At 45.1% G+C, this 24,293-nt stretch overlaps 2 protein-coding genes across 11 annotated transcripts in view; one reads left to right on the top strand and one right to left on the bottom strand.

Annotated features, from left to right (window-relative positions):
• The first annotated feature begins 1,797 nt into the window (after window positions 1–1,797).
• LETM2 (leucine zipper and EF-hand containing transmembrane protein 2) lies at window positions 1,798–18,684 on the top strand. 4 transcript variants are annotated; one of them, XM_031440092.2, is made up of 11 exons: window positions 1,798–1,867; window positions 3,391–3,471; window positions 4,695–5,148; window positions 6,397–6,540; window positions 10,431–10,568; window positions 10,975–11,175; window positions 12,341–12,460; window positions 14,747–14,860; window positions 16,433–16,525; window positions 16,852–16,953; window positions 17,667–18,684. In XM_031440092.2, exons 2-11 carry the CDS (start codon window positions 3,425–3,427, stop codon window positions 17,688–17,690), a joined length of 1,437 nt encoding a protein of 478 aa, XP_031295952.1. In that variant the 5' UTR covers window positions 1,798–1,867; window positions 3,391–3,424; the 3' UTR covers window positions 17,691–18,684. The 4 variants fall into 4 exon arrangements, with proteins under 4 accessions (XP_031295952.1, XP_031295951.1, XP_064333519.1 ...); XM_031440091.2 differs by having other exon boundaries at window positions 1,822–2,339; XM_064477449.1 differs by lacking the exon at window positions 1,798–1,867 and having other exon boundaries at window positions 4,766–5,148.
• Window positions 18,685–21,745: 3,061 nt separating this feature from the next.
• FGFR1 (fibroblast growth factor receptor 1) overlaps window positions 21,746–24,293 on the bottom strand; it is a 45,069-nt gene continuing 42,521 nt past the window's right edge. For all 7 annotated transcript variants that reach the window (XM_031440082.2, XM_031440083.2, XM_031440084.2 and 4 more), the window contains 5 exons: window positions 23,877–23,999; window positions 23,628–23,698; window positions 23,202–23,339; window positions 22,930–23,035; window positions 21,746–22,818 (listed from right to left, as the gene is read on the bottom strand). In XM_031440082.2, the coding sequence (XP_031295942.1) occupies window positions 22,642–22,818; window positions 22,930–23,035; window positions 23,202–23,339; window positions 23,628–23,698; window positions 23,877–23,999 (615 nt within the window). In that variant the 3' untranslated portion in view covers window positions 21,746–22,641. The remainder of the gene's footprint in view (window positions 22,819–22,929; window positions 23,036–23,201; window positions 23,340–23,627; window positions 23,699–23,876; window positions 24,000–24,293) is intronic.

The following is a 24,293-nucleotide window of genomic DNA, read 5'->3' as shown; positions in this document are numbered from 1 at the left end:
TATGGGGTTCAGAACATGCTTTCTCTTCTTCATAGAAAATGAGCAAACAGTTCATTAAGACAGCAGTCTAACACAATTTTCAGGGCCAGGGTTAGGGAGGAAAAAACTGTTTTTCTCTTTTGAAGATTATATCAAAAAACTCACGGCATGATAAATCACTTATCCTGAGCGTCAAAAAATCTCTAGGCCTGAAAACGGGAGAAAGCAGGAATTGCTTTGAACCAATGGATTCCAATAAGTAAGATTCTTAATCCTTAATTTTTAAAAATACAATTGCTGACATATGGCCATGGTAGAAAATCTAGCTCATCTTTCAAATACTGAGCTTGAAATCGTTCATCTGGTTTATGAATACTTAATGATTTTCACTGTGCCTGGTTATAAATGAATACAATGCATGAGTAAGAATATTTCTCGGTATAAAATGTCTCCCAGGGAACTGAGAGGAATATTTTTGCATCCTTTATGATCTTTTCCAGAAAAGTACATGTACATGATAGTGCAGTGATTAATTTATGAAATTAAGATGAAAATTATACCTACCTAGCCGTTTAAAGCTCAAAATTTACCATCGGGAATTTTCAGGGAAGGAAAGGTAAAGAAGGCAAAGCTTTGTAGATTTTGTTAATTCTAGTAAACATACAATGTGAAGTGAAGCCTTTATGTGGAAAGTTGGGCATCAGACATGCACAAAGGGCCCTCTAGTGGCCAAACTGAAAAGTTTTTCCTATTTAACATAGTTGATCCGTTTAGTTATTTGCTGAAAAATGCTTTGTGGATTAAAGCAGTCTACATTTTTTAAAAAATGAAACTTTATACCCGCCATCTTTCATTCTTACAAATGTGCAGCCCAGGTGAGTAAGGTCTGCGGCCAGTCACTTGTTAAGAGAAGTATTCTCCGTGTAAAGGAGATTCCTTGCGGTCTGGTGTTCGTTAAAGTAGAGCCGCCAAAATTTTTGTTTTCCTTCTAGAGCCAGATAAAGTGGATGGGTAGAGATAACTGGTAAGCGAGAACATTTCTAGATCTTTCACGGTTCCACGATGGCTCAGTTCCCCATCCTAGGAACTGAAGTGCCTCCATACCTGCACTGCCAGTGACACTGCACAGCTAATACAAAAGACATTTTAAATGTTATTTGAGATTTCTACACGAACTACTGATCATAAACAGTATCTGTTAAGAGAACATTTTTAAGGCAATGTTCTTGAGTGGAATTCAAATTTTCGTATGAAGATTTCACAGCATTCCAGTTTGGGCCCCGGAGATAGGAGGGGAATGTTTTTCTTACCATTCCCGCCCTTTCTGCCACTCCGTCCCCACAGCTTTCCCCGCCACCTCCCCGCAGCTGTGTAGTTGGGAGGGGCGGGGGATATATTAAAGTGATGTAATTCCTGACTCCGAGATGGTTACCATGGCAACTATCAGGCACATTACACTGTAGGTAGAGTAAGAGCTTCTTTAATCCAGCCTTCAAGGAAGGTTTTTTTCTGGAGGTGGGGGGCAGAGGGGGTGAGTCCACAGCCTATAGAAAGTGAATAGGCAGAAAAACGTCAGTGTTGAGCCTCCCCCACCTCCCACCCAGTGTAGACACTCCTTAAGCTAAACCCAGTAGGGAGGTCATTTTACGGATGGGAACCAGACCTCGCCGTCCCTGGACTGCCACCGCGAAGGGCACCCTGGCTCCCCAGAATCTGAGAGCTCATTGGTAGGTGGTGTCGTCACTCAGAGTGACGTAATGGGTGAGGAAAGAGGTGGAGCCATAGAGACTTGGCTTGGGGCCCTTCTAGCTGGGGAGCTGGGGGAGGAGGGGAATAGGGAAGGGACTGGAGGACTGAGGCAGCCGTTCCGGGGAGCCGGCCGGAGGAGGTAGGGGTGGGCGGGCCAAGTCCTCCGGCTGTTACTTGGTCGACCGCGCCTGCCTGTTTTCCTCCGGAGCCTGCTCCCTCCGCATCCTGCTCCTCCCATCAGCACCCAGATTTCCCGACATCTTCCAGTCCCCACCCCGCACTCTACTCAGCCCTTGACCTCGGGCCTGCGCCTGCCCCCCAACTTTGAAGCTCAGCCTCCATCGCCCCTCCTTCCGTGCTTCGCTTCCTCGTTTCTCTTCTGTACCCTGCGCCCCGCTCCTCCTCGCCTTCCTTCCATAAACCTGGATCGCCAAGACTCGAGGTCCCTGAGCCTGCATCACCCCCGCTCCAAAAAACAAAGACCTCCCCCCGCCCGCCCAGACCCCACCACAACAAACACAGTCCACCAACACACAACGCGCACAAAAGCCACGGGCTGGGGAAGCCGAGGGCGCGCTTTGCCCCCGTGTCGTCGAGAACCCGAGGCCAAGGTAACCCAAGGAGCCTGGGCCCTGGGCGAGCCGGCGAGGGGGTGCGAAAGCGCAGGCGGGGATCCCCGCCCGGCCCCGCCCCGGCCCCCCGGGGAAGTGGTTGCCCACAGGCCGGGCTGCGAGTGCCCCGGGCGGGAGAGCAGATTAACTGCCCGGTAGGGTACGGTCTCCCTCCGGCAGGAGACCATCATCCGCCCTTAGTCTGGGCTCAGACGTTCCCAAGTGTTATTTGAATTCTTGTTCAAAATGTCATCTCCGTGGCCGAGGTTTCCGTCCATGCCAGACCCTGGTACTCCTTTCCCAGCTGCAGAGTTGGCCTAAGGCTCTTGCCGCCCTCGGCTGTAGGATGAAGAAAGATTTTGGTACAGCTTATTTAAAGGTTTAAAGCTCAGTTTGGGCTCTTTGGAGAATCATTAGCACAGAAACCCGGTTTACCTCCTCTTGAATTATCAGTTGGTACCATGTATATTTTCACTGCTACATAAATGAGTGAGTACTTTCCATCTTTAAAGTTGCAGCTTGGCCAAGGATGGGAAGAAAGCTCATTGAAAACAAACCCGGGATATTTACTGCCTACCTGTGGTCTTAGGCTACAAATAAGTGGCTTGATTAGCTCATTAAATACTTGGCAACCATTCAAGTAGATGTACTATTGACCAGAAATCAAGATGTGAAGATCGCATCATCATCATGAATATCATTGTATTAGAGAGCCTTTCATTCTTTTTTTTTTTACCGTATAATGTATTTTTTTAAACATTTTTTATTGGTTTATAATCATTTTACAATGTTGTGTCAAATTCCAGTGTAGAGCACAATTTTTCAATAGAGATCCTTTTATTTGTTGAAATCTCAAAGTACCATTCTCAAATCCAGGGCTAAGAAAATATCATTCATGACTTTTGGAAATGATCTTGAGGGAGATTTCACACCATGAATAGAATATGCAGATTTTCTACCTTTGTAATAGCTAAAAACACTTCAGTCCTGATATTCGTACACTTGATGTGTTTTGAAAGTACTGAATTATTTACTTACTCCTTCTACCTAGGTCCTATGTTGACTTGTTGAGACAAATATAAATAATGGCCTTCTACAGTTATAATTCAGTGTCAGCTATTGCTCGAGCAAGGTAAGTCTTAGAATTCCCCCTCCCTCCAATAATTATATGAACTTGATTCTTCCAGATAGAAAAGATTTCTATAAAAGGATATGCTTAGTACACAATTAAAGCTTTGTTGGTTTTAACTATGTTGGTTTTTAGGCAGCTGACATCTTAATGTATTTAAACTTAACACCAGATTTTCTATACACTTTAGAACACAGGCTGAGTAAATTTGTGGAAGTGTGTTACAGGTAAGATAGAAGACGGAATGGTTTGGGAGTGACACCTCTGTAACTGATGAATGTTACATGAGGCCCTTAGATGTAAAGAGGAGAAAAATGGCTGGCAAGCAAGCCAGTCCTAGGGCATACACCTGCCGCGTCAGGTCTGGGTCACTTATTTATCCCAAAGGATATCCACTGAGAACTTACCATGTGCCAGATACATTGTACATTTTCCCTTTTGGCCATTCAAAAAGTGCTTTATCCTGGCGCGCTTCAAAAACCATCTGAAAGGATGGGAATAAAGCCATCTCTTTGCCAAATAAGTCTCTTTGCCAGAAACCTTTGCCTAGATGGGTCTAATTTTTATTTTCAAACAATCTGAAGTGCCAGTTTAGCTGAAGATTGTGAGTTGTTGCAAAATTAAGATGGAGAGATCCCTGGCTGGGGTGCCCGATTCTAATTCTTATTCCTCGCATTCTTTAGGAATCTTAGGAGAAGGGCATTTCAGCTATAAGTCCCTCTCATTGGGAGGAGTCCCGGGCACCCCAAAGACAAAGCAGTATTATGTGATTGGATATTATTATTCTTAATAGCAGTATTATTAATCCCCACGAGGACCATGAAATGTTTCATTCAAACAATATTTCTGCCATCAGGATAGTAGATGAAGTCACAGGTGTTCTACCCATTTTAGGATAATAGAGAGAAAATTTTCAAATATAACCCCTGGTGGGAAAATGTTTGCTTTTTAAACGAATAGCTGCAGAATATCTAACTTGCAGGACCGTGATTATTCTCAGGACTTAACATGCATATTTCCCAGGGAGTATGCCATTCCCCCATAAAGCATACTGCTCTTCAGCTCCGCTAAAAAGTTACATTTCATTCATTAATGAACAATATCTGCTTTTAAAACTCAGGCTTAAAAACTATTGTTGTATTTTCCCAGATAAATTATCTATTTCTTTAATTTTTAATGTTGTAAGAGTGTGTGCTCAACTCAAAGGATGTTGCTCTTTATTCCAGATTCCCTAGCCATTTTGTCCATCCCAGCAGCTCTCCTTACTCCCCATCATTTGCATTTCTCCACTTGCCAGATTCCCGTTCAAATAAAATACATGTGAAGAACTTTGGAAGCATGAAGTACGCCTGCCCTAGTCAGTCAGGCAATAAGGTACTTCACTTCCGAACTAGAATTACACAGAAGCTGCACACATCTACTCGCTGGCTACAAGAGGTCCCCGGTAAACGTCAGCTGGAGCAAACTGCAAAAAAGCCACAGGTGCCAAGCCCTCAGCCAACAAAAGACACTGGCAAGAAGATTAAGGAGGAAAAGCGATCTTACGGACAAATAATTATGGATGAACTTAAATATTATCGCAATGGATTCTATTTGCTTTGGATTGACACCAAGGTTGCTGCCCGGATGGTTTGGAGGCTGTTGCATGGACAGGTGCTGACCAGACGAGAGAGACGAAGGGTAGGCAAGAGTCATATTTGAGAAAGAAAATGTAAAGTTAAAATGAACTATTTGGGAACCAAGTTTTGAACTCAACTTAAAATTCATCTTCCAAATCCCAGAGTAGGAATAGTAAGTCATGGTGAGAACCAGAGTTTCTTATTTGTTTGCAGCTGACTTGCTGTACAACTTTGGGCAGGATTCTTTAAAATTTTTTGTACATTTGCCCATAGAATGGTTATAATTGTGTTTTCTAATCTCTCCACGGAGTTGAGAGGCTTCAATTTTGATCTGTGCATCCGTAGTAGAAACTGCTGTTAATATATTTGACAAATTATTTTTTTTATTGTTTAGTTGATTTACAGTGTTATGTTAGTTTCTGGTGTACAGCATAATGATTCAGTTATATATATTCTTTTTCATTATAGGCTATTATGAGATATTGAATGTAGTTCCCTGTCAAGTGCATTAGGACCTTGTTGTTTATCTATTTCATACATAGTAGTGTGCATCTGTTAACTCCAAACTCCTAATTTATCCCTCCCCAATTTCCCTTTGGTAACCATAAGTTTGTTTTCTGTCTGAGAGTCTCTTTCTGTTTTGTCAATAAGTTCATTTGTATCATTTTTTTTAGACTCCACATACAAGTGATATCATGTGATATTTGTCTTTCTCTGTCTGACTTTACTTAATGTGATAATCTCTAGCACGTTGCTGCAAATGGTATTATGTCATTCTTTTTTACGACTTGAGTAGTATGTAGTCCATTGTGTATGTACACCACATTTTCTTTATCCAGTCATCTGTTTATGGACACTTAGGTTGCTTCCATGTCTTGGCTATTATAAATGAACACTGGGGTGCATATCTTTCAAATTAGAGTTTTCCCCAAATATATGCCCATAAGTAGGATTGCTGGATCATATGATAACTCTATTCTTAGTTTTTTAAGGAATCACCATACTGCCTGAAAAACCAATTTTAACAGATACCGTATTATTAAACTACAGACCCCTAACATAGATGAAAGCTAAGAGATGCCAATAATATGTTTTGGTTGTCACAGATTTCCTTCAAGATATCCCAGAAATATTACTTCAGAGAGGAAAATCTGGCCTTTCCATTTTATAAACAGCTGCAGAAAATCTGTCTTGGGTTTTTAACACTTTAAGAACCAAGGCAGACTTTTTTTTTTTTTTTTTTTTTGGTCTGTTTTGTTTTGGGCATGTCCTAAAATAATGAATATTGCATATGCATTTAATTCTTTAGCTGTTGAGAACATGTGCTGATTTCTTCCGCCTGGTTCCATTTATGGTGTTCATCATTGTCCCCTTCATGGAATTCTTATTACCAGTGTTTCTGAAACTCTTCCCAGAGATGTTGCCATCAACTTTTGAAAGGGAATCCAAAAAGGTATGTAGGATTTTTTTAGCTTTTTAAAAAATGAATAGACTTAAAAATTTTTTTAACTGAAACTTAGTTGATTTACAATGTTAGTTTCAGGTATACAGCAAAATGATTCAGTTATATATATACACACACATACATATAATTTCATATTTTCTTCCATTATATTACAAAAAACTGAACATAGTTCCCTGTGCTATACAGTAGGTCCTTGTTGTTTATCTATTTTATATATAGTAGTGAGTATCTGCTAATTGGCAGGCTCGTAAATTATTCCTCCCCCATGACTTTCCTCTTTGGTAACCATGGTTTGTCTTCTATGTCTATGAGTAAAAATTAACAGACTTTATTTTTTAGAGCAGTTTCTAGATTTACAGAAAAATTGAGCAGAAAGTACAGAGGGTCCCCAGATAACTCCCTCCCCCACCATTTCCCCTATTATTAACATCTTGCATTTGGATGGTACATTTGTTACAATTAAAGAACCAATATCTGTACATTAGTATTAATTAAATCTTATACTTTACATTAGGGTTCACTCTTTGTGTTGTACAGTTCTGTGGGTTTTGAAAAATACATAATGTCATGTATCCACTGTCGCAGTATCACACAGAATAGTTTCCCTGCCCTAAAAATCCCCAAGTGCTCCACTTCCTCCCCCAAACTGTAGTGATCAGTGATCTTTCTACTCTATAGTTCTGCCTTTTCCAAAATGTCGTGGATTTGGAATCATACAGTGTGTAGGCTTTTCAGACTGGCCCCTTTCACTTAGCAAGATGCGTTGAAGGTTCTGCCATGTCTTCTCATGACTCCATTGATGGATGTACCACAGTTGTTTATCCATTCACCTATCAGAGGACATCTTGGTTGCTTCCAATTTTTGGCAATTATCCACAAAACTGCTGTAGATATTTGTGTGCAGGGTTTTGTGTGGACATACGCTTTCAGCTCATTTGGGTGGCTACCCGGGAGAGTAGTTGCTAGATTATATGGTAAGACTGGTTAGTTTTGTAAGAAATAGCTAAACTGCCTTCCAAAGTAGTGGTACCACTTTGCATTCCCACCGGCCATGAATGGGAGTTCCTGTAGCTCTTCATCTTCATCAGCATTTAGTGCTGTCAGCGCTTTGACTACTAGCTGTTCTGATTGGCACATAGTGGTACCTAATTGTTATTTTAATCTGCACTTTTCTGATGACAAAGGACATTGAGTATCTTTTCACATGCTTATTGGTCATCTGTGTGTCTTCTCTGGGCAGGTGTCTGTTCAAATCTTTTGCCCACTTTTTATTTGGGGTGTTTTCTTATTGCTGCCTGTTAAGAGTTCTACACATGTTTTGGATACAAGTTTTTTTACCAGATATTTCTTTTGCAGATCTTTTCTGCCAGTTTTTACTGTGTCTCTTTTTATGGAGCAAATGGTTTTAATTTTAATGAAGTACAACTTATCATTTTTTTTTCCCCTTGGATCGTGCTTTTGGTGTTGTATCCTGAACCCAAAATCGTCTATACTTTCTCCTACATTTTCTCCTAGGAGTTTTAGATTTTTGAGTTTAACATTTCAGTCTGTGATCTATTTTGAGTTAACTTTGGTGACAGGTATAACATTAGTGTCAAGTTTTTTTTTTTTTTTTTTTTGCCCGTGGGTATCCAATTTTCCTAACATCGTTTGTTGAAAAAACTATTTTAGCTTTTCAACCACTAAAAAATAAAACAAAAATCAGCTGTTACTACAATGACTAGTTGAATGGTAGGCATGATTTATCCAGCCAGCCAGACCCTTTATGAGTGGTCCTTGAGAAGAGGGTGTCCCCCTGTGTCAGTCACTGGAAAGGTGAAGGGCTAGACCATAGAGGCAGCCGCTTCATGCTCTCTATCTGTGCCACTCTTCTGGGCAGATGGATGAAGCCACAGATGCAACACTATGAGGCCATGAGGGCAACTTTTCAATCAGACCGGGAAATGTTTCACAGAAGAGGTGACCATGGAACCAAGACTTAAAGAGAGTAGATTTTTACCACAGTGTTTGAAAGGCATGCTGGGTAGGAAGAATGAGCACTTAAGATGGCTTAACAGTGTGGAAGAATATGACATCTCAGAGACCACTGACTGGTTCTCTGTAGTTGGAGCAGGGGGTACAAGGTGACCAATGGGAGAAGATGAGACAAACGTCATGTGCTGGGTCAGGTTGGAAAGCATCCACCCCTCTAAGGAATTTAGACTTTACCTTTGACACTGGTGAATGAGGGAAGGTGAATTTAAGCAGGGAGTGAGAAAAAAGTGGCTGATCTGTATTTTAAATTAACCTAAATAATCTAATCAATTATGATTAGAGCTGCATTTTCAAAAAATAATTTGCTAGCAGGAAGGATTAAGGAGGGCAGGGCCAAGAGAGGAAAATCAGCTAGAATGTTTCTGTAGTGACATGAGAGAGATGATGAAGCCTCAGTGATAAAAGTTGCATCAGGAATTACCTGGAAGGTAGATTTGAATTAGATTTAAGATGCAGAATCAGATGGCAATATTTTACTGTCTGGCAGCAGTTTATTTTACTTACATTTAAAGTAGTGAGGTTCTAGAATTAATACCATAGGATTCCAAGGAATGCGTTAGTGTACGTGGGAAGATGGGGGACTAGAGAGATTGATTTATCTAAATAGTCTTCTTTCCTCAATGCTGTTCATTCCCCGAACATACAAATAGGCACCTCGTGGCCACAGTCCTAGAAAACACTTTCTCCTTTCCTTTGTTCCATGAAAGAGGAAGAGCGCGTGAGAGTGAGCGTGAGTGTGCTAGCTGCCTATTTCCACCAGCACAGAACACGCCCTCTCTCTCCTGGTAATTATCTGGTATATTTTACAGTAATTTGTGGAATTACTGGATTGACATTAGTCACTAAAGTTTGTCCCTCCCATTGGACTAGAAGCTCCATGAAGGCAGGAATTCTTATCTGTCTTTGCTCATTTTATCCCGAGCACCTCACACGCGGTAGAGACTCAATAAATAAATGGATGGTTGGATATAGATGAATGAAATGGATGGCTAAATGGGTTTTAATGATGGTATTGCCATTGTGTGACTTTTCTGGCTGATTCTTCTAAGAGCTCTCTAGAAAATCAATGATTGCTATGATTGGCTGGTCATTAGAATCTCTAATGGGAAAATATATATATATATATATATATATATATATATATATATATATATATATATATATATATATATATATATATATATATACACATACATATATGTCTTCCTGTTCCTCTCCACCCACCCTGAGTCTTGATCATAGTTATTTTGAAAATGCTACAACACACACTGCATCTCTGATAACGAATGAGGATTTAGAAATACTGGTCAACACAGTGTCTTAAGAGTGTACATTTAATTCTCTTTGTGTAGTGCTTTGTTCAAATCTGTTTTAGCCTTAACTCATTGTCTTGTAATTAATTGTGCCTGTTTTCTCCTTAAACTGGAAGCTACTTTAGCTTCATTTTCTTTGTCTATGGCCCAAGCAAAATCTGGGGCCACTCAGACCAACGGTTGGCTTGGCCAGCAGCCTGCATGGTTTGTACCAGGTTAAGAGACAGTGTGTGTCTTATTCGAAATAGTGGCAAAGGCTCCTCTTGAGAGGACATTTGGGATCTATCAAATATTTATGGTCATTGTATTACTGAGAAATAAGTGGTAAGATTAAGGAGACAAGTTGCACATCGAGGCTACTTTTTATTTGCTGTGATTCTCGAAACCCATTCAGTTAGGTCTGAAAATAATATTAATACTCAAAATAGGGTTGAACAGCAAAGCCAGAGTTATTTTTCTCTCATCTCTACTGAGTTGTAATCATGTAGGGTTGATTCACTTTGATTAACCTTTTTCTCTTCTATTATTAAGGAAGAAAAACAGAAAAAGAAAATGGCTGCAAAGTTGGAAATGGCAAAATTCCTCCAAGAAACGATCACAGAAATGGCGAGGAGGAACAGGGCCAAGCTGGGGGATGCCTCTACCCAGTTCTCATCCTACGTCAAACAGGTGTCTGTCTTCTACATAAACCCAGACAACTTCATGTCACCACGGAGCTTCCAAATTGTTCAGAAGCTCTGAATTTGCAAATATCTAAGTTACAGAGATACAATATTGCAAACATTTATGGAAGTTTGCAGAAAGACCTATCTTAAATCCATCAATGTGTTGAAGATGTTGATAACTTCTTGGAAAGAAGAGAATGAGAGTTCAAACTTTTGAACGACTTCTGATGTTTCCGTTGATCTAGTCTGACTTCAGACAGATTTTTTTTTATTCCTCTTTGATCAGAGGGCCCAGTTTCAGACATAAAATAGAATCCGTAAATGCTTTGGTGTACCTTTCAAATAGTCTACAGGGAAGATTCAGTTGAGTAGGAATCAATTTTAATTAGCCTCTTTGTCCCACTGCCTAGGTCCAGACGGGCCACAGGCCCAGCACGAAGGAGATAGTCCGCTTTTCCAAACTCTTTGAGGATCAGCTGACCTTGGAGCACCTCGACCGGCCTCAGCTGGTCGCCCTTTGCAAACTGCTAGAACTACAGTCCTTTGGAACCAACAATCTGCTCCGCTTTCAACTCCTGATGAGACTGAAGTCAATAAAAGCAGATGATGAAGTAAGAACTTAACTCGAGGTGTAAGGAATCAGCAAGGCGTTGGGGGCTGTCTTAGGGTGGCTTTGTGATGGAGTGCAGTGTCTCCTGGGAGGTCTGCTCATGGACTGGTTCTGGTAAAATGAGTGGTTTAAACAACCCTGACAACCTGAACCTCGATTACTCCTTTCAGGAGCTGTCTGTTTTGCTTGGACCCACATTCTTGAGGAGGCCGTTGCAAGCAGTTAGTAATTTGGATGTCTTAGCTGGGGCTAATCGAGCAGCTAGGACCTGCTGGGAAGGAGCAGAAGAAAAGCAGACCCCTGAGAATAGTAGATTCCACTGCCAAGGATAGTGCTCTGCCCCCGCCATCTCTGCTTCCCTCCTGCAGAGCTGGGCCAGTCGGCCTGATGAGAAGGGGTGGCAAAGAATAACTCAGGGGTGAAGGCAGAGCCTCAACACCTTCTGGAACAAGGGTACCATTTGGACCATAGTTACTAATTAGAGTCCTTAAAAAGTGGAAAGGATGTTTTTTGAATCTGAATCAGCTGCTTTAAAAGCCTTCCGCCTGAGGGAGCAGGATTCCCAGAACTGAGAAGGCATGATCCCATCCACCCCATTTGGATTTCGGCTGTTGCTCTCAGAACTTTGGAACAAACAGTACTGGTCCCAGAAGTACCATTGTTTGGGGTCATACCAGGCAGCAAGCATGTTAAGTTATTTATTGAGGGAGTTTGCAAACCAGAGAGTTAGGGCGGTTCCTGGGTTGGTGGTGGGGTTGGGGGACGAACACTCCTGAAACGTGCAACAAATGGTATACTGAAAGCTTTTCAAATGGAGTATTTTTCTAACAAGTCTCAACGCTGCTATGAAAGGGAAGAGGAGTAGCGATGTCACAGCCAGGCGAAGAGCGTGTCAAGAGGGGAAGGAATGACTCTGGTGACAGACTTGAGGAGGAGTTCTGTAAATATCTCTGATGTTAGTAACACCTGTGGGCAGGACTCCATCTCAACCGCTGCACCTCCCTAAGTCACCTTGTTTTATTTAAGCTCCTTGTCTTTGCAGCAGTCAGTGCAGGGCGCAAAGCGTGAAAGCGTCATAGTCTGCGTGTCCCCTGGTTTGCTGGGATTTAGGGATTAGGTAAAACTGGAACCCAAAGACCCAGTGCCATTCCTTACGTGTCCTTCAGATAATTGCCAAGGAAGGGGTGAGTGTTCTGAGTGTGTCAGAACTGCAAGCCGCCTGCAGGGCCCGAGGAATGAGGTCGCTGGGTCTCACTGAGGAGCAACTGAGACAACAGCTCACAGAGGCAAGTAGCAGCTTCCCCGGGGCCCCTTCGCCGGCACCCTCTCCCCTCCCCTTTGCAGACCTCGCTCTGTGGTTTCTGCTTTGCCAGCGAACCGTCTTACCTAATTTGCCTTCTGGAGCTGGGCAGCGAGAAGCTGAGGAAGCTGGATGTCTGTTAGTTTCCTATTGCTGCTGGCAAACCACCGCAGTGGCTCAAAGCAACATCCATTGACCGGCTCAGGGTCCAGCAGGTCAGAAGCGCAGGGTGTTTTTCTTTCTGGAGGCCGTCAGGGAGACTCTGCTGCCAAGCTCCTCCAGTTTGTTGGCTGAATTTAGTTCCTCGCAGCTGTGGGAGGGAGGTCCCTGTTTCCTCACTGGCTCCCAGCCCCCTGCTACTCTCAGCCCTGGAGACCCCTCCATCTGCAAAGCCAGCAAGTGAGCTTTTCGCATGACCTCCAGGTCCGGATGTAAAGGTCTCACGTGATTAGGCAAGCCCTACCTGATAATCTTCCGATTTTAAGGTCAGCTGACTTGGGACTTTGATTATATCTACAGAATCCCTACATGGCAGCACTTCGACTAGTGTTCAGTGAGGAACTGGGACGAAGTGTAGATACACCAGGGACTGGAAGTCTTGGGGCCACCTTTGAATTTTGCCCCCTCCAGGTATTGTAAGGGCTTGAGCAAAAGCTTAACACAGGAGCTGGCATCTGCGTAAACCCACCTGGGGGTCTTAACCTTGCTGGGGGCTCACCTGGGGCTGCTTTCCCAATCAGTGCCCCAAACCAGTGTAGAGTGTCGTCTTTGTAACACATTTTCCCCTCAGATAACAGACTTTCCCTCAAATAACGGATTTTAATTAAGATCGTCAATGCCTTCAAAGGAAGTAGTAACTCCTATTAAAATCCTCATTCCTAGAACCATAAAAAAGAACTCCGTGAAGTGTACACAAATCATTGAGATAGGAGCCATTGCTGTGACTTTGAAACCATGTCAGGTAGCTGTTTCTTCCCATGCTAGACCCACGCTGGTTGGAAGATGAATATATTGTAGTTACTTAGACATCATTTATTTCTTGAACATAGAGTATTAAGTGACTTCATACTGTCAACCTGCTTTCTTGAAAGGATGTATCATTTCACGGTCCCACTTCAAGGGGGTGAGAATACCAATCCAACCATGTGATACTCGGCACTATGTATTATTAACAGTAAACTTACAGAACATCTTCACTTCATAAAAAGAGAAATGAAAACCATGAGATTCCACAGTCAGCTGTTAGGTTGGGAAAGGTCAGGGTTGACGACGCAGTGTTTGGGAGGATGTGAGGAAGGGGCACTCATGCACTGCTGGTAAAACCCTCCGTGGAGGTTTGGCAGGAACTTTCACAGTTTAAAAGTGCATTTACTTTGACCTAGAAATTTCACTTCTAGGAATTTATCCTATATTCCTGCATATGTGCAAAATGATGTATCTGCAATGTATCCATTGCAGCACCACAGCAAAAGACTGAAAACTGCCAAAAGTTCATTAGTAGAATCAATCAAATAAATTATGGCATTTCTATATAGTGCAATCCCTTACAGATGTTTACAAAGAAGGCAGCTCTACATCTGGTGGTATGAATCAATTTCCAGGACATTTCAGTGAAAGAAAGCAAAGGACGAAGCAGTCTGTCTCATCCTTGGTATAGAGATAAACGTATAGATGCATATTTGTCTGTGCACCTCTGGAAGGTTGTATAAGGTGGTTGCTTCTAGGGAGGTAAACAGGGTAACTAGAAAATAGGGGTAGAAGGCAGGCTTATTTTCACTGATTACATTTTATTTATGTTTTGAATTTTGTCTCTCTTGTATGTATTACTGATCTAAATATATATATATTTATATATATATATAAAACATATATATACATGTTTTAAAATGTGGCAAATTTGATACTTGAAAAACTACATCTCATTCTCATTTTAATGTTAATTTCTTTGGTTATGAATGAAGCTGATTTATTCTCCTTTCACACACATTACCTACTGTGTATCCAAGAGAAGATACTTACTTGGATCCACAATTGGTTTGAGAGTCTGACTGAACATTCCGTCTCCCTCGAGTGTGATCTGTGATCCCACTCCCACTGGGGTGAGGGGCTGCAGGGCCCACGCCCGGGAGATGAGTGTTCCTGGCCTGGTCCAGCCCGTGGTACCCGGTGGGCGCCTTGGGGGCTGTAAAGCCAGGGAGGAACCCGTGACAGTGGGTCAGGCCCAGCACTAACGTTCTGTGATTGTCATGTTTCACCCCCTCCTGTTCTCCAGTGGCAGGACCTCCACCTGAAGGAGAATGTCCCTCCTTCTCTTTTGCTCCTGTCCCGAACCTTCTACCTGATAGACATGAAGCCAAAGCCGATTGAGATACCACTCAGTGGGGAGGTGAGTCCTGGGTCGGTGGGGAATCTGGACTGGGGCCTCGGCACAAATGTCTTGTTTCTTTACAGTCGGGTTAGGCGTCTCTTTTGGCATATCTTTTGGAACTTGGCCTACCTGGCTTTAAAATCTTTTTAAAAATTCCTTAAAAAAGTGAAAATCGCTCAAATGACCTCTAGCTATTGGGCTGTTACTGTCTTTAACCCCAGCTTGATTTAGGAGTCTTCCCAATAGGAGTCCAGTTTATTCTTTCTCCTTAACTATCTAGTCTTCATTAGCAGACTTTTTTCCCCCATCACTGCTTTCTCCTTTGAGACTGAACAGTTCCCATTCTTTTATGTCTATTTCATTTGTCCAGATTCCTCTTAATGTTTAAGCAGTGAATGGCCAATCTAGAATGGAAACACATTTTTTGGTCTTCCCTAACCCTCATTTCCTTAATCATTTTGTGTTGCCTTTAACTCAGCAGTTTTTCTTCTCCCAGTGTTTTACTGAAGGACCCAGGACTGGCCCAAGCACTAGAGCATCTTGCTCTGGGTCCGTCAGAAAGGGCCTCTCACGTCCCTATTTTGTGGCTTCAAGTCTCAGGACTTGAGTGGGTGAGAGGGGAGAGACCATGAGAGAAGTTGCTGCACACATGGCTGAGTGGGGTCAGCTACGTGCTCTGGAATGAGGACAGTCATTCTGAATCTTAGCTGTGCAAGCGAGTCCTGGGGGAAGCCAGCGACAATGGTATAAAGTCCAGCGTGAAAAATGCATTGAGGAAAGGCCATCTTGCTCTCCCTTTCCACACCTCCAGAGACCACTCAGGATTTGAGCTTTGTCCAGAAAGGATTCTAGGAGACGAGGAGCAATTCTGGAGCACAGACCAGGCCCTAACGGGCGTGTGCGTTCTTACTCTCTCTGAGACAGACCGGCTATTTGTCATCCTCAGACGGCTCTCAGGAGCAAGGAAATCTTGGGAGTAGCACCATGCCTCGGAGCTAAATTTGAGTTTCGGAATTCTTCTAGAGGGGCATAAACTCTTGATCCAGATGTTGCTTTCTGGAATGGTTAAGAAAGACCGAGGAATTAAGAACAAGCTCCTAGGCACTTCATTGTTTTTGTTTTTGAAATCCATGTTTTTAAACTTCTATTCTCCATATGTACAAAATGAGAACGAGTAGTGTGCCGGGTTCTATAGAGAACTGAGATGTCAAACTGAATATACTATAACTTTTGATATATTTTCCCTCCAAAGTACATTTAGAAATTACTTCCAAAGAGCAATGATATATTTACTTTTCAAATCTAATTAACGTAATTGCTGAAGACAGGTTAGCTAGCTATTCTAAAGCACCACTCCCTGTCTTAAATATTAGAATCTAATTAGAGTACAACTTTTATTTATAGGATGCTCAAAACTCACAGGATAAATTACACTAAGTTTCTATTTCAGGGACATATACTTCATATGTTATTCATAAAGGAAGTCAGGGATTTAGTGGAAAGCAAACTTTGCTAGACAGCTTTGACTACTGCAGAAGAGCTTATGAGCTTCAGAAAGGCTTAGTTTATATAAAATATTTCTCTTTCTAGGCTACGAAGACGGAGATTCCTGTAGGATCACCCACTTCCCCTGAATCTAAAGAGAACATGGTGGGGTTAGCACCTCAACTGAAAGGAACTAAGGTTAGACAATTACTTTTCACTTGATTAATTAGGTTAAAAAGTGAAAATAACAGAAAGTTAACTTCTCTATTTTTAACCCCCTTAACGGTGCTGAATTTCCAGACAATGGTGTTCTTTCAGAAGGAATTTGTATTGTACTGTTTGATCTGTTTCTAAGAAAGTTCAACATTTGGCTATATATATTCAGCTTCCAGATTTTGCCTCTTGAGTCCTGTGCTAGGTATGAAGTAGTTGTTTCAAGTTCCTGGTAGTCATGGCAGTGACTGTAGCTCCAACACACACTGTGTTTTAAGCCAGTAACCCAACTCTCAGTTCTGATGTTTAAGGATGAAGAATTGATACAACTCCCACCAGTGACATCACCACCCACACCACCATCAAAGCCTATTTCATTACCTAAAGGATCCATCACCTCTGCTAAAGAAGCTGTAAGTTTCTAAAAAAAAGAAAACCCTTTCCCTCTAGTTATTTTTAAGGGCAGCAAGAATCCAAATTTAGAACTGTTGCAGAACAGGGCTCCAGCTCTTCCTGTTGTCCTAACAGGAAGTTGTAGGCTGAACGTTAGACATCTTATAACCACTACATTAAAAAAAAAAAAACCTCAATTATCCAAAAGCCAAAAAAAAAAATCAACAAACACAATCATGGATGCGACCTAAACATGTTAAGTCTAGAAGCTAATTACAATGTAGGCAGATTCTTAACTTTCTTTCACACCAGATGGAAATAGTTCCCATATGGTGTGTATTTCACACAGGCTTCAGATGTCAGGAAATACTAGCAGGGAAGCAATTTAAATCTTAGAAGTGCATGTAAATAAGAAATTACTTATTTACCCACTTTTCCCATTTGGGGTGAGAGCAGAAAGCACGACACAGTAAACTGTAGAGGGTCACGAGAGAGCTGATCTGGGGGGCCCTCAACTGGCTCCCAAGGACCAAAGAGAGAACCAGTAGAACACCCAGATCTTTAATCCAGGGGCCTTGTTTGCATGTCTTTATTTTTATTACCAAGGGAAATTATAAACTGACTTGATGTTGTGATCTGTCATTATTTTGGGGAAAAAGACTCCCCTCAAATTGTGTAGGTCTTGTGGTGACCAGTGCCTAAAGTCCTTATGTTTTGTGTCTTGACACCCCAGGCCAAGTCACAAAAGACAACCTAGAGCAGCAAGTCTAGTTCAAAAGGAGCCTAAGGACTAGTGGAGGATGAAGCTCCCTCTCTCCAGCTTCCTGCCCTCAGCAGTGGCCTCCAGAAAGGACCGATGTCCCAGCTAAGACTGCTGTCTCTGGTCTGAGACATAAGATCAGCTGTTTAGTCCTTGGGGCAGCCTTTCTGAGGTCTCGCAACCATTCAGATGACGTCAGCAGTGAGCCCAAGCTCAGACCACTTGGAAAACGATCATCACGAAGTCCATTTGCTCTGTAGCATCAGGTCATCCCACTGGCCCTTGGGTGAAGCCCACTCGCCATGTTCTTTTTGAACAGCTGCATGTCCTTCAAGGGAGGAAGTTTTTTGCAGAATGGAATCAGCTTGGTGACCCCAGAGAGGACTTGGAAACTTCAAAAGCCAGTGACTGTGAGAGCACCTGACCGGCCTTTTCAGTGACACATCAGCAGGGACAGTGCCCTGGAAACAAAGCAGCTTGTGAGATGGGATGGATAGAACTCCGCGGTCAGGCCTTCTTGGATATAAAGAAGAAAAAGCTTCTTGAAGAAAGTGGGGCGCCAAACAGACTGGCAGTCACAAAGACTCGGCTGCTGCTTGGCTGCTCCAAGACATCCCCTCCCGGGCCTGCAGGTTCCCAGCCTGTGGGAGCCTGGGAGCTGCCACTGCTCTAGCTCACGTGGCTTCCATCAGCCTCCATCTTGCTAGGAAACGTAATTAAGGGTTTAAGACTTAACCATTTGTCTGTGCTGGGTGTGTGTTTTTCCTTGTCTGTTTGTCTCTCACAAACAAGACTCTTTGTTAGTCATCGGGCTGGTTAGAGTCAGATGTAACCCCTCCACTACCCAGTAACAAGTATTACGTTCAGGTATTTTCTGTTGGGTGTCTTCCGTGCTATCAATACTGAAAAAAACCTAATAAATAGATCACCACGCAGCTGAGCAACAGCTCTCTTCCCTTGCGGGGTGTTTAGATGGGAAGAGGTATTTCAGCTGTGGGTGATGAAATTAGATTTCTTTACTTGCTGTGAAATTGCCATCAGTCAGACGGGAGGCCAGGGAATCGAGTCAAACGCAAACCTCCCCGTCTGTGATCATCTAAACGAGGAGTGTCGTCAGCACTTGGCAGCAAGGAAGTGCATTTTAGGGCGCTGCCTAAACCTCCCCTCCACCAGAGGACAAGCCTCACCACATCCTGCTGGGGACTCCAGTTCCTGGAGGGTGACAAGTTCTGACGGGTGGCGTTCTGTGGAGCTGGCCGTTGGCCTCGCAAGGTGATTCACAGGCAGCGTTCCTGTTTTCAAAATGATGGGTGTTTCTTTTCATTAGTTCACATTTCAAGTAAGGAAAGGATTAGCTGTTCATGGGCTGGATGATTCATAGGCGCTGCTGGGCTGTCCTCCACGTCTCTGGCTTCGCCCGTGAGCAGCGTGGGACTGGTTAGGTCCAAGGGCTCCCGGTCAACGTGCTGTCAGTTGGACTTTGCCCGTTTTTGCTTCATAAACAGGCATCTAGGATACCCGATGCACCTCTCTTCCCATTCTTCTGCGAGTGGCTCAGAGACGTCAAGGTTGCTTCTTTGGTCTCATGTAGAGCACTTAGCTGTCGGGTTCCATGATCGTCAGACCCAGCCCCGTGCTGAACCCGACTAGCAGTGTTCTGGTAAATAAATGATCAACAACCCACCCTGGCGGGGCATGGCTGCGGGGAGCCCTGATTTATAGCATCTGCAGATTCCAGGGATGTAAGTGATGCCCACATGGCTGATTTCAAGCTCCCAACGGGAGGACACTGAGCATCCCAGAGGTGGGAAGCGATGTGCACAATCAGCTCAAGACCACACTTGACCGATCCCAGCCCTCCTGGAGTAACAAGTAAATCTCTAGTTGGTGTGTGCAGCCAATGTGTCGGTTCTGAGCAACAATACAGACATGTGGGAGGCAGCACAGCATACGTGGCCCTAGATACTGCTAAGTGCTGAACACCCGGGCTCCTGCTGACCTCCCTCTCCCTGGCTCTCATCCGCGGAGGGGCTAGAGAGGTGCTCTCCCACTCTCCACCCTTCCCTGCAGATGCAGGTGCCTGTACCAGCTGCTAATAGTCTCACTGAGTACAATTTTAGGCATTTTCTACAACCCCACCTCAGTGGTGATGTCAGGCTTGGCCTGTGTTGCACACACTGAGAGGAGTTCTACTACAACAGAAAGGCGTTGGTGGCGCTGGACACATACGGACCTGCACTTGGTCTAATTCTGTATCTCAACCGTTACAAGTCACTCTGGTGATATCGAATCAATGTCCTGTGATGTTAAAACTGAGGCTAAACGTCTCCCAGTCACCACTTGTGCACACCTGGAGGTAAGATCGGACTAAGGGAACCTTAAAGCAGATTGGCATATGACCTAACCTTGACTGAGAGTCTGGCCTGCTGGCTCCTCCCAGTGGTGGCTGATAAACACAGCGACTTCATTGTCATTGAGATCGATTTCTTCATCTGAGGTTCAATCTTACTTACCTGGGGTCGATATAGTACATTAGTGGTGCCTGGGGACTGAAGACGCCCAGCCTATGGCAATTAGAAAGGGCAGGAAGGCAGTATTGATTAACTCAGCGTGATCCCAGGCCCTCGTATTTAACCCTCAGGAAACCAGACAGATTCAGTGCCCTGACAGCACGACATCTTCATTAGATGAACTGGATTCCTTTCCTCAGGAGACCCAATCTGGTCATCTAAGTAAAATGGCCATTTCATTTTCTCTCAGGTCAATTTCACTATCTTTTATTTGACAGCCAGCTCGGTCTCTTGGGAAATTTGTGGGTGATTAGAGTAGTAACAGCAAGGACATCACTGTTACGATAACAGTACCTTAGATTCCCCAGCACCTCTCCTGAAGGCACACGAAGCCCTTTTTAACAGATCCTCCATCCATTCATGCAACATGGCTTCCGGGGAGGGCCAAAGCAGAAATTACCATCACTGTTTTACAAGGAAAGACACCACTCTCAGGTCTCAAGCAAATGGTTTTAAGAGCTAAAATTCATTTCTGGCTCTGTTCACCAACTTAATGCCTTCTTTAAACATAAACATGAATCACACTATGTTGACAGTTGCATATTTACAGAGAGACATAGGAGAAGAGAGAACTTTTACAACAGTGGCCAACACGGCAGCTGCCAAGAAATAGCTAGCTCAGAAAGAAAAGTTCAAGAGCAATCCTGTTCTCCCTCTAGAAAAAAGGAAAGGATTTTTCTTTTGCACTCAGAAGGGGTTCAGCAAAGAGCAAGCTCGAGATGCAGAGGCCGCTGACTAGCAGGCTGAGCGCTAAGGTTCCGAGGAGCCAGGACCCACCTCGCGAGGGCAGTGATGGGCCAGGAGGTGGCAGGGGAAGAAAATTTCCAAGCAGCCAAAACACCAACGTTAAGAGAATTTCTACCCTTTCCTGAGGGATGGGGTCTGTACAGAAAGAACTACAGGCCCAACACATGTGGTCTGATCACTCGAATACAGGCAGAATGGGACGGGGAGGAGCATGAACACAGGAAAGTCTGGGAAATGAGAAACCTGAAGCAGGGGGCCTGGAGGTAAAGCTAGTCTCAGGTGACAAGTGCGTGCTCAACAGAACCACACCCACGCCCACACAGAGGGGCAGCTCTGGGCTGGGCTGGAGTGTCTGCAGACTCTTGTCAAACCATCCTTAGCTCTCTGCTTCATCACAGTCTCTCTACCCCTGGGCTCAACTGAGCCTGGCTCAGCCCCCACCTGGCCTCACCATTTCCCCCAGGAAATGGTCAGTCGTGGGAGACTTCGGGACCTGGCCCTGGACCTCCGCTTCCTGCCCATCCTGCACCCACCTTCTGTCCCTGCCTTTCCAAGAGCATCAGAAAGGTAGGAGGCTTGTCCGGAGGCCTGGGGGCAGGACCTAAGGGGAGGAACAGGAGGAGGGGACCCAGGCAGCAAGCTGCGCCCTCCGGACAGACAGCCCCCACCCAAGCCTGTCAGCCTGGCTCCTTCCCAGCTGACGTTCCCTTCCGCGTCACACAGCCCGCAGAGCAATGAAGCAGCAGCAGTTTTTATTGAGGGACCTAAACTGAAAATAGGTTTAGAACATAATTTAAAAAAATAAAACAGCAAAAGTAGCAAAAAATATATGACCTTTTTAAAAACATTTTCCTTTTTTTTTTTTTTTTTTTGCTTTTTTCTTTGTTTTTCATATATAGCAACGGATGTCTCCCAGCCGCCAGGAGCATCTTACCCAATGGGTAAACCTCTGGTAATGACCCTTTTAAAAAGACATGTAAATATATACTCAGATTTATACACTTTGTGTTTTCTTCATAGCTATGTACAGAGCCCCCGGGTTGGGGCTGGGCCCCAGGGCCACAACACTGCTCCCAGCCTCTGCGTCCCCATCCTCTGGTACCAGGTATTTGGTCAGCAAAGCAAATTAGTATTGGAATTAATAAGCCACTGGCACCGTCCATCTGGGGCAGAGGTCGCCTTCAACCGAGGCCTGAGCGCCGATTCCCACCCCTCCCCACACCCCACCCCCAACTACCACTGTAGCCGGAGGACCAGGCACCCGCCACCAGAACACCGGCATCGGGGCCACGGTGGAGCAGACAAAACCAACACAGGAAAGCTCGGTGGTCTCTCGCTCGTGTGCTGCTCATCTTCCACTTCCCGACCCTCCAGGCAGTGGGCAGGGGCCTTGGTCCCACATCTGGGAGGCAACGAAGTGGCCTTCAGCGAGTACCTGCTTCCCTGCTCCTCTGTGTCACCAGCAGGCTGAGAGGAGGAGGGGGCGACAGGGGAGCTCAGGGGTGAAGGCCTCAGGTGGGCAGCTGGCTCCTGCCAGCAGGAAGGGGCAGAGGGGAGGCAGTGAGTCCAGCAGGAGTGGGGGCAGGGCCGCAGCTGAGGATGGAGTCCGGACAGGGGTGCTGGGGGGCTAGTCAGCGCCGTTTGAGTCCGCCATTGGCAAGCTGGGCCGGGTGTCGGGGCAGGCAGGGCTCCTCGGGCAAGGGCTCATGAGAGAAGACGGAATCCTCTCCGGAGGAGCAGGTGGAGCTGCGGGTGTCAGGGAAGCTGGGGGAGTATTGGTCCAGGGGCATCGACAGGTCCAGATACTCCTGCGGAAGGAGACAGAAGGACGCTGGCCCCGCGCTCTCCTCTCGGCAGCAGGATTAATTCAGAGAGGACCCGGCTGGTGGTGACTGAAGACCTGGGAAGGGCAGCCTCACCTGGTTGGAGGTCAAGGCCACGATGCGGTCCAGGTCTTCCACCAGCTGCTTGAAGGTAGGTCTTTGCGAGGGGACTGCATGCCAACAGTCCCGCATCATCATGTACCTGGGACAGGACGGGGAGGTCAAGGGAGGAAGGACGAAAGCAGGCTTATGGCAGAGGGACCGTCTGGAGAGGGTGTCTGGCTTGGCACCCCTTCCTTCCTCTCCCTGCCAAGCCCATCCCTCCCCCAGGGCCCAGCCCAGGACTCCGGGCATCTCCTCACGCTTACAGCTCATTGGTGCAGTTACTGGGCTTGTCCATACGATGACCCTCTTTCAGCAGCTTGAAAAGCTCCTCCACAGGTACACCAGGATACGGGGAGCCGCCCAGAGTGAAGATTTCCCATAGGAGCACCCCAAAAGACCACCTGTGGACAGGTGCAGGGCCTCTGGGTGTCATGGGCACAGAGCTAGGCCACCCCGGAGTCCTTGCCCCTCTCCCGCACCAGCACCTGAATCCACCCTCCCCCAACACAAGTCGTTCATCCCAGGGGACGCCAGGGGACAGTGGCCTTTCACCCTCAGGGAACAAAGTGATGGAACACATCCGATTTTTTTTTTTTCCTTTTTCTTTTTCTCTCCACGATGGGATGCAGGACTCCCTGTACTGGAAACTCTCCCCGGATATCCCCGGCAATTGCTCATTTTAGACTCACACATCACTCTGGTGGGTGTAAATCCGGTCAAACAATGCCTCGGGCGCCATCCACTTCACAGGCAGCCGGCCCTGCAAGCAGCACGGGGAGATTGGGAGTGGCCCGGGACAGGGCGGTGAGAGGATGGAGGGGCACACGCAGGACAGACGCGGGGCGGGCACATTCTCAGCTCCGCCCGCCGCGCCAGTTTCTCAAGGAGGAAGCCCAGCGGGGCAGAGGACAGGCACCCGGTGCGTTGTCAGCACTTACGTTGGTCGTCTTTTTATAGTAGTCGATGTGGTGGATGTCGCGAGCGAGGCCAAAGTCTGCAATCTTCATCACGTTATCCTCTGTCACCAAGACGTTCCTGGCGGCCAGGTCTCGGTGTATGCACTGCAGAGACAGGACACGGGGAGAGATGAAAGAAAGGAGGGTGGGAGGCAGGGGAGGGTGACCCTCCGCCCCAGTGTCTGTTCTGCAGCTGCCAGGCACTTCCTGAACATTCCAGATTCCGGCTACAATGTTCCTCTCCTCCATGTCAAACCCAGTCATCCAAACGCCTCCAGCTCCAGGCCTCTTCATCACTTTAGCAGACCCTTCATATCTGCCATCCTTTCTTGCTCCTCACAGCTCTTAGCTTTGGATTTGTACCCAGAAAGCTGAATCTTTATGCTCGTGTCTGCACCA

This window comes from Camelus dromedarius, chromosome 22, assembly GCF_036321535.1.
Source record: "Camelus dromedarius isolate mCamDro1 chromosome 22, mCamDro1.pat, whole genome shotgun sequence".
Taxonomy (NCBI): domain Eukaryota; kingdom Metazoa; phylum Chordata; class Mammalia; order Artiodactyla; family Camelidae; genus Camelus; species Camelus dromedarius.
This window is presented reverse-complemented; position numbering and strand designations above follow the sequence as displayed.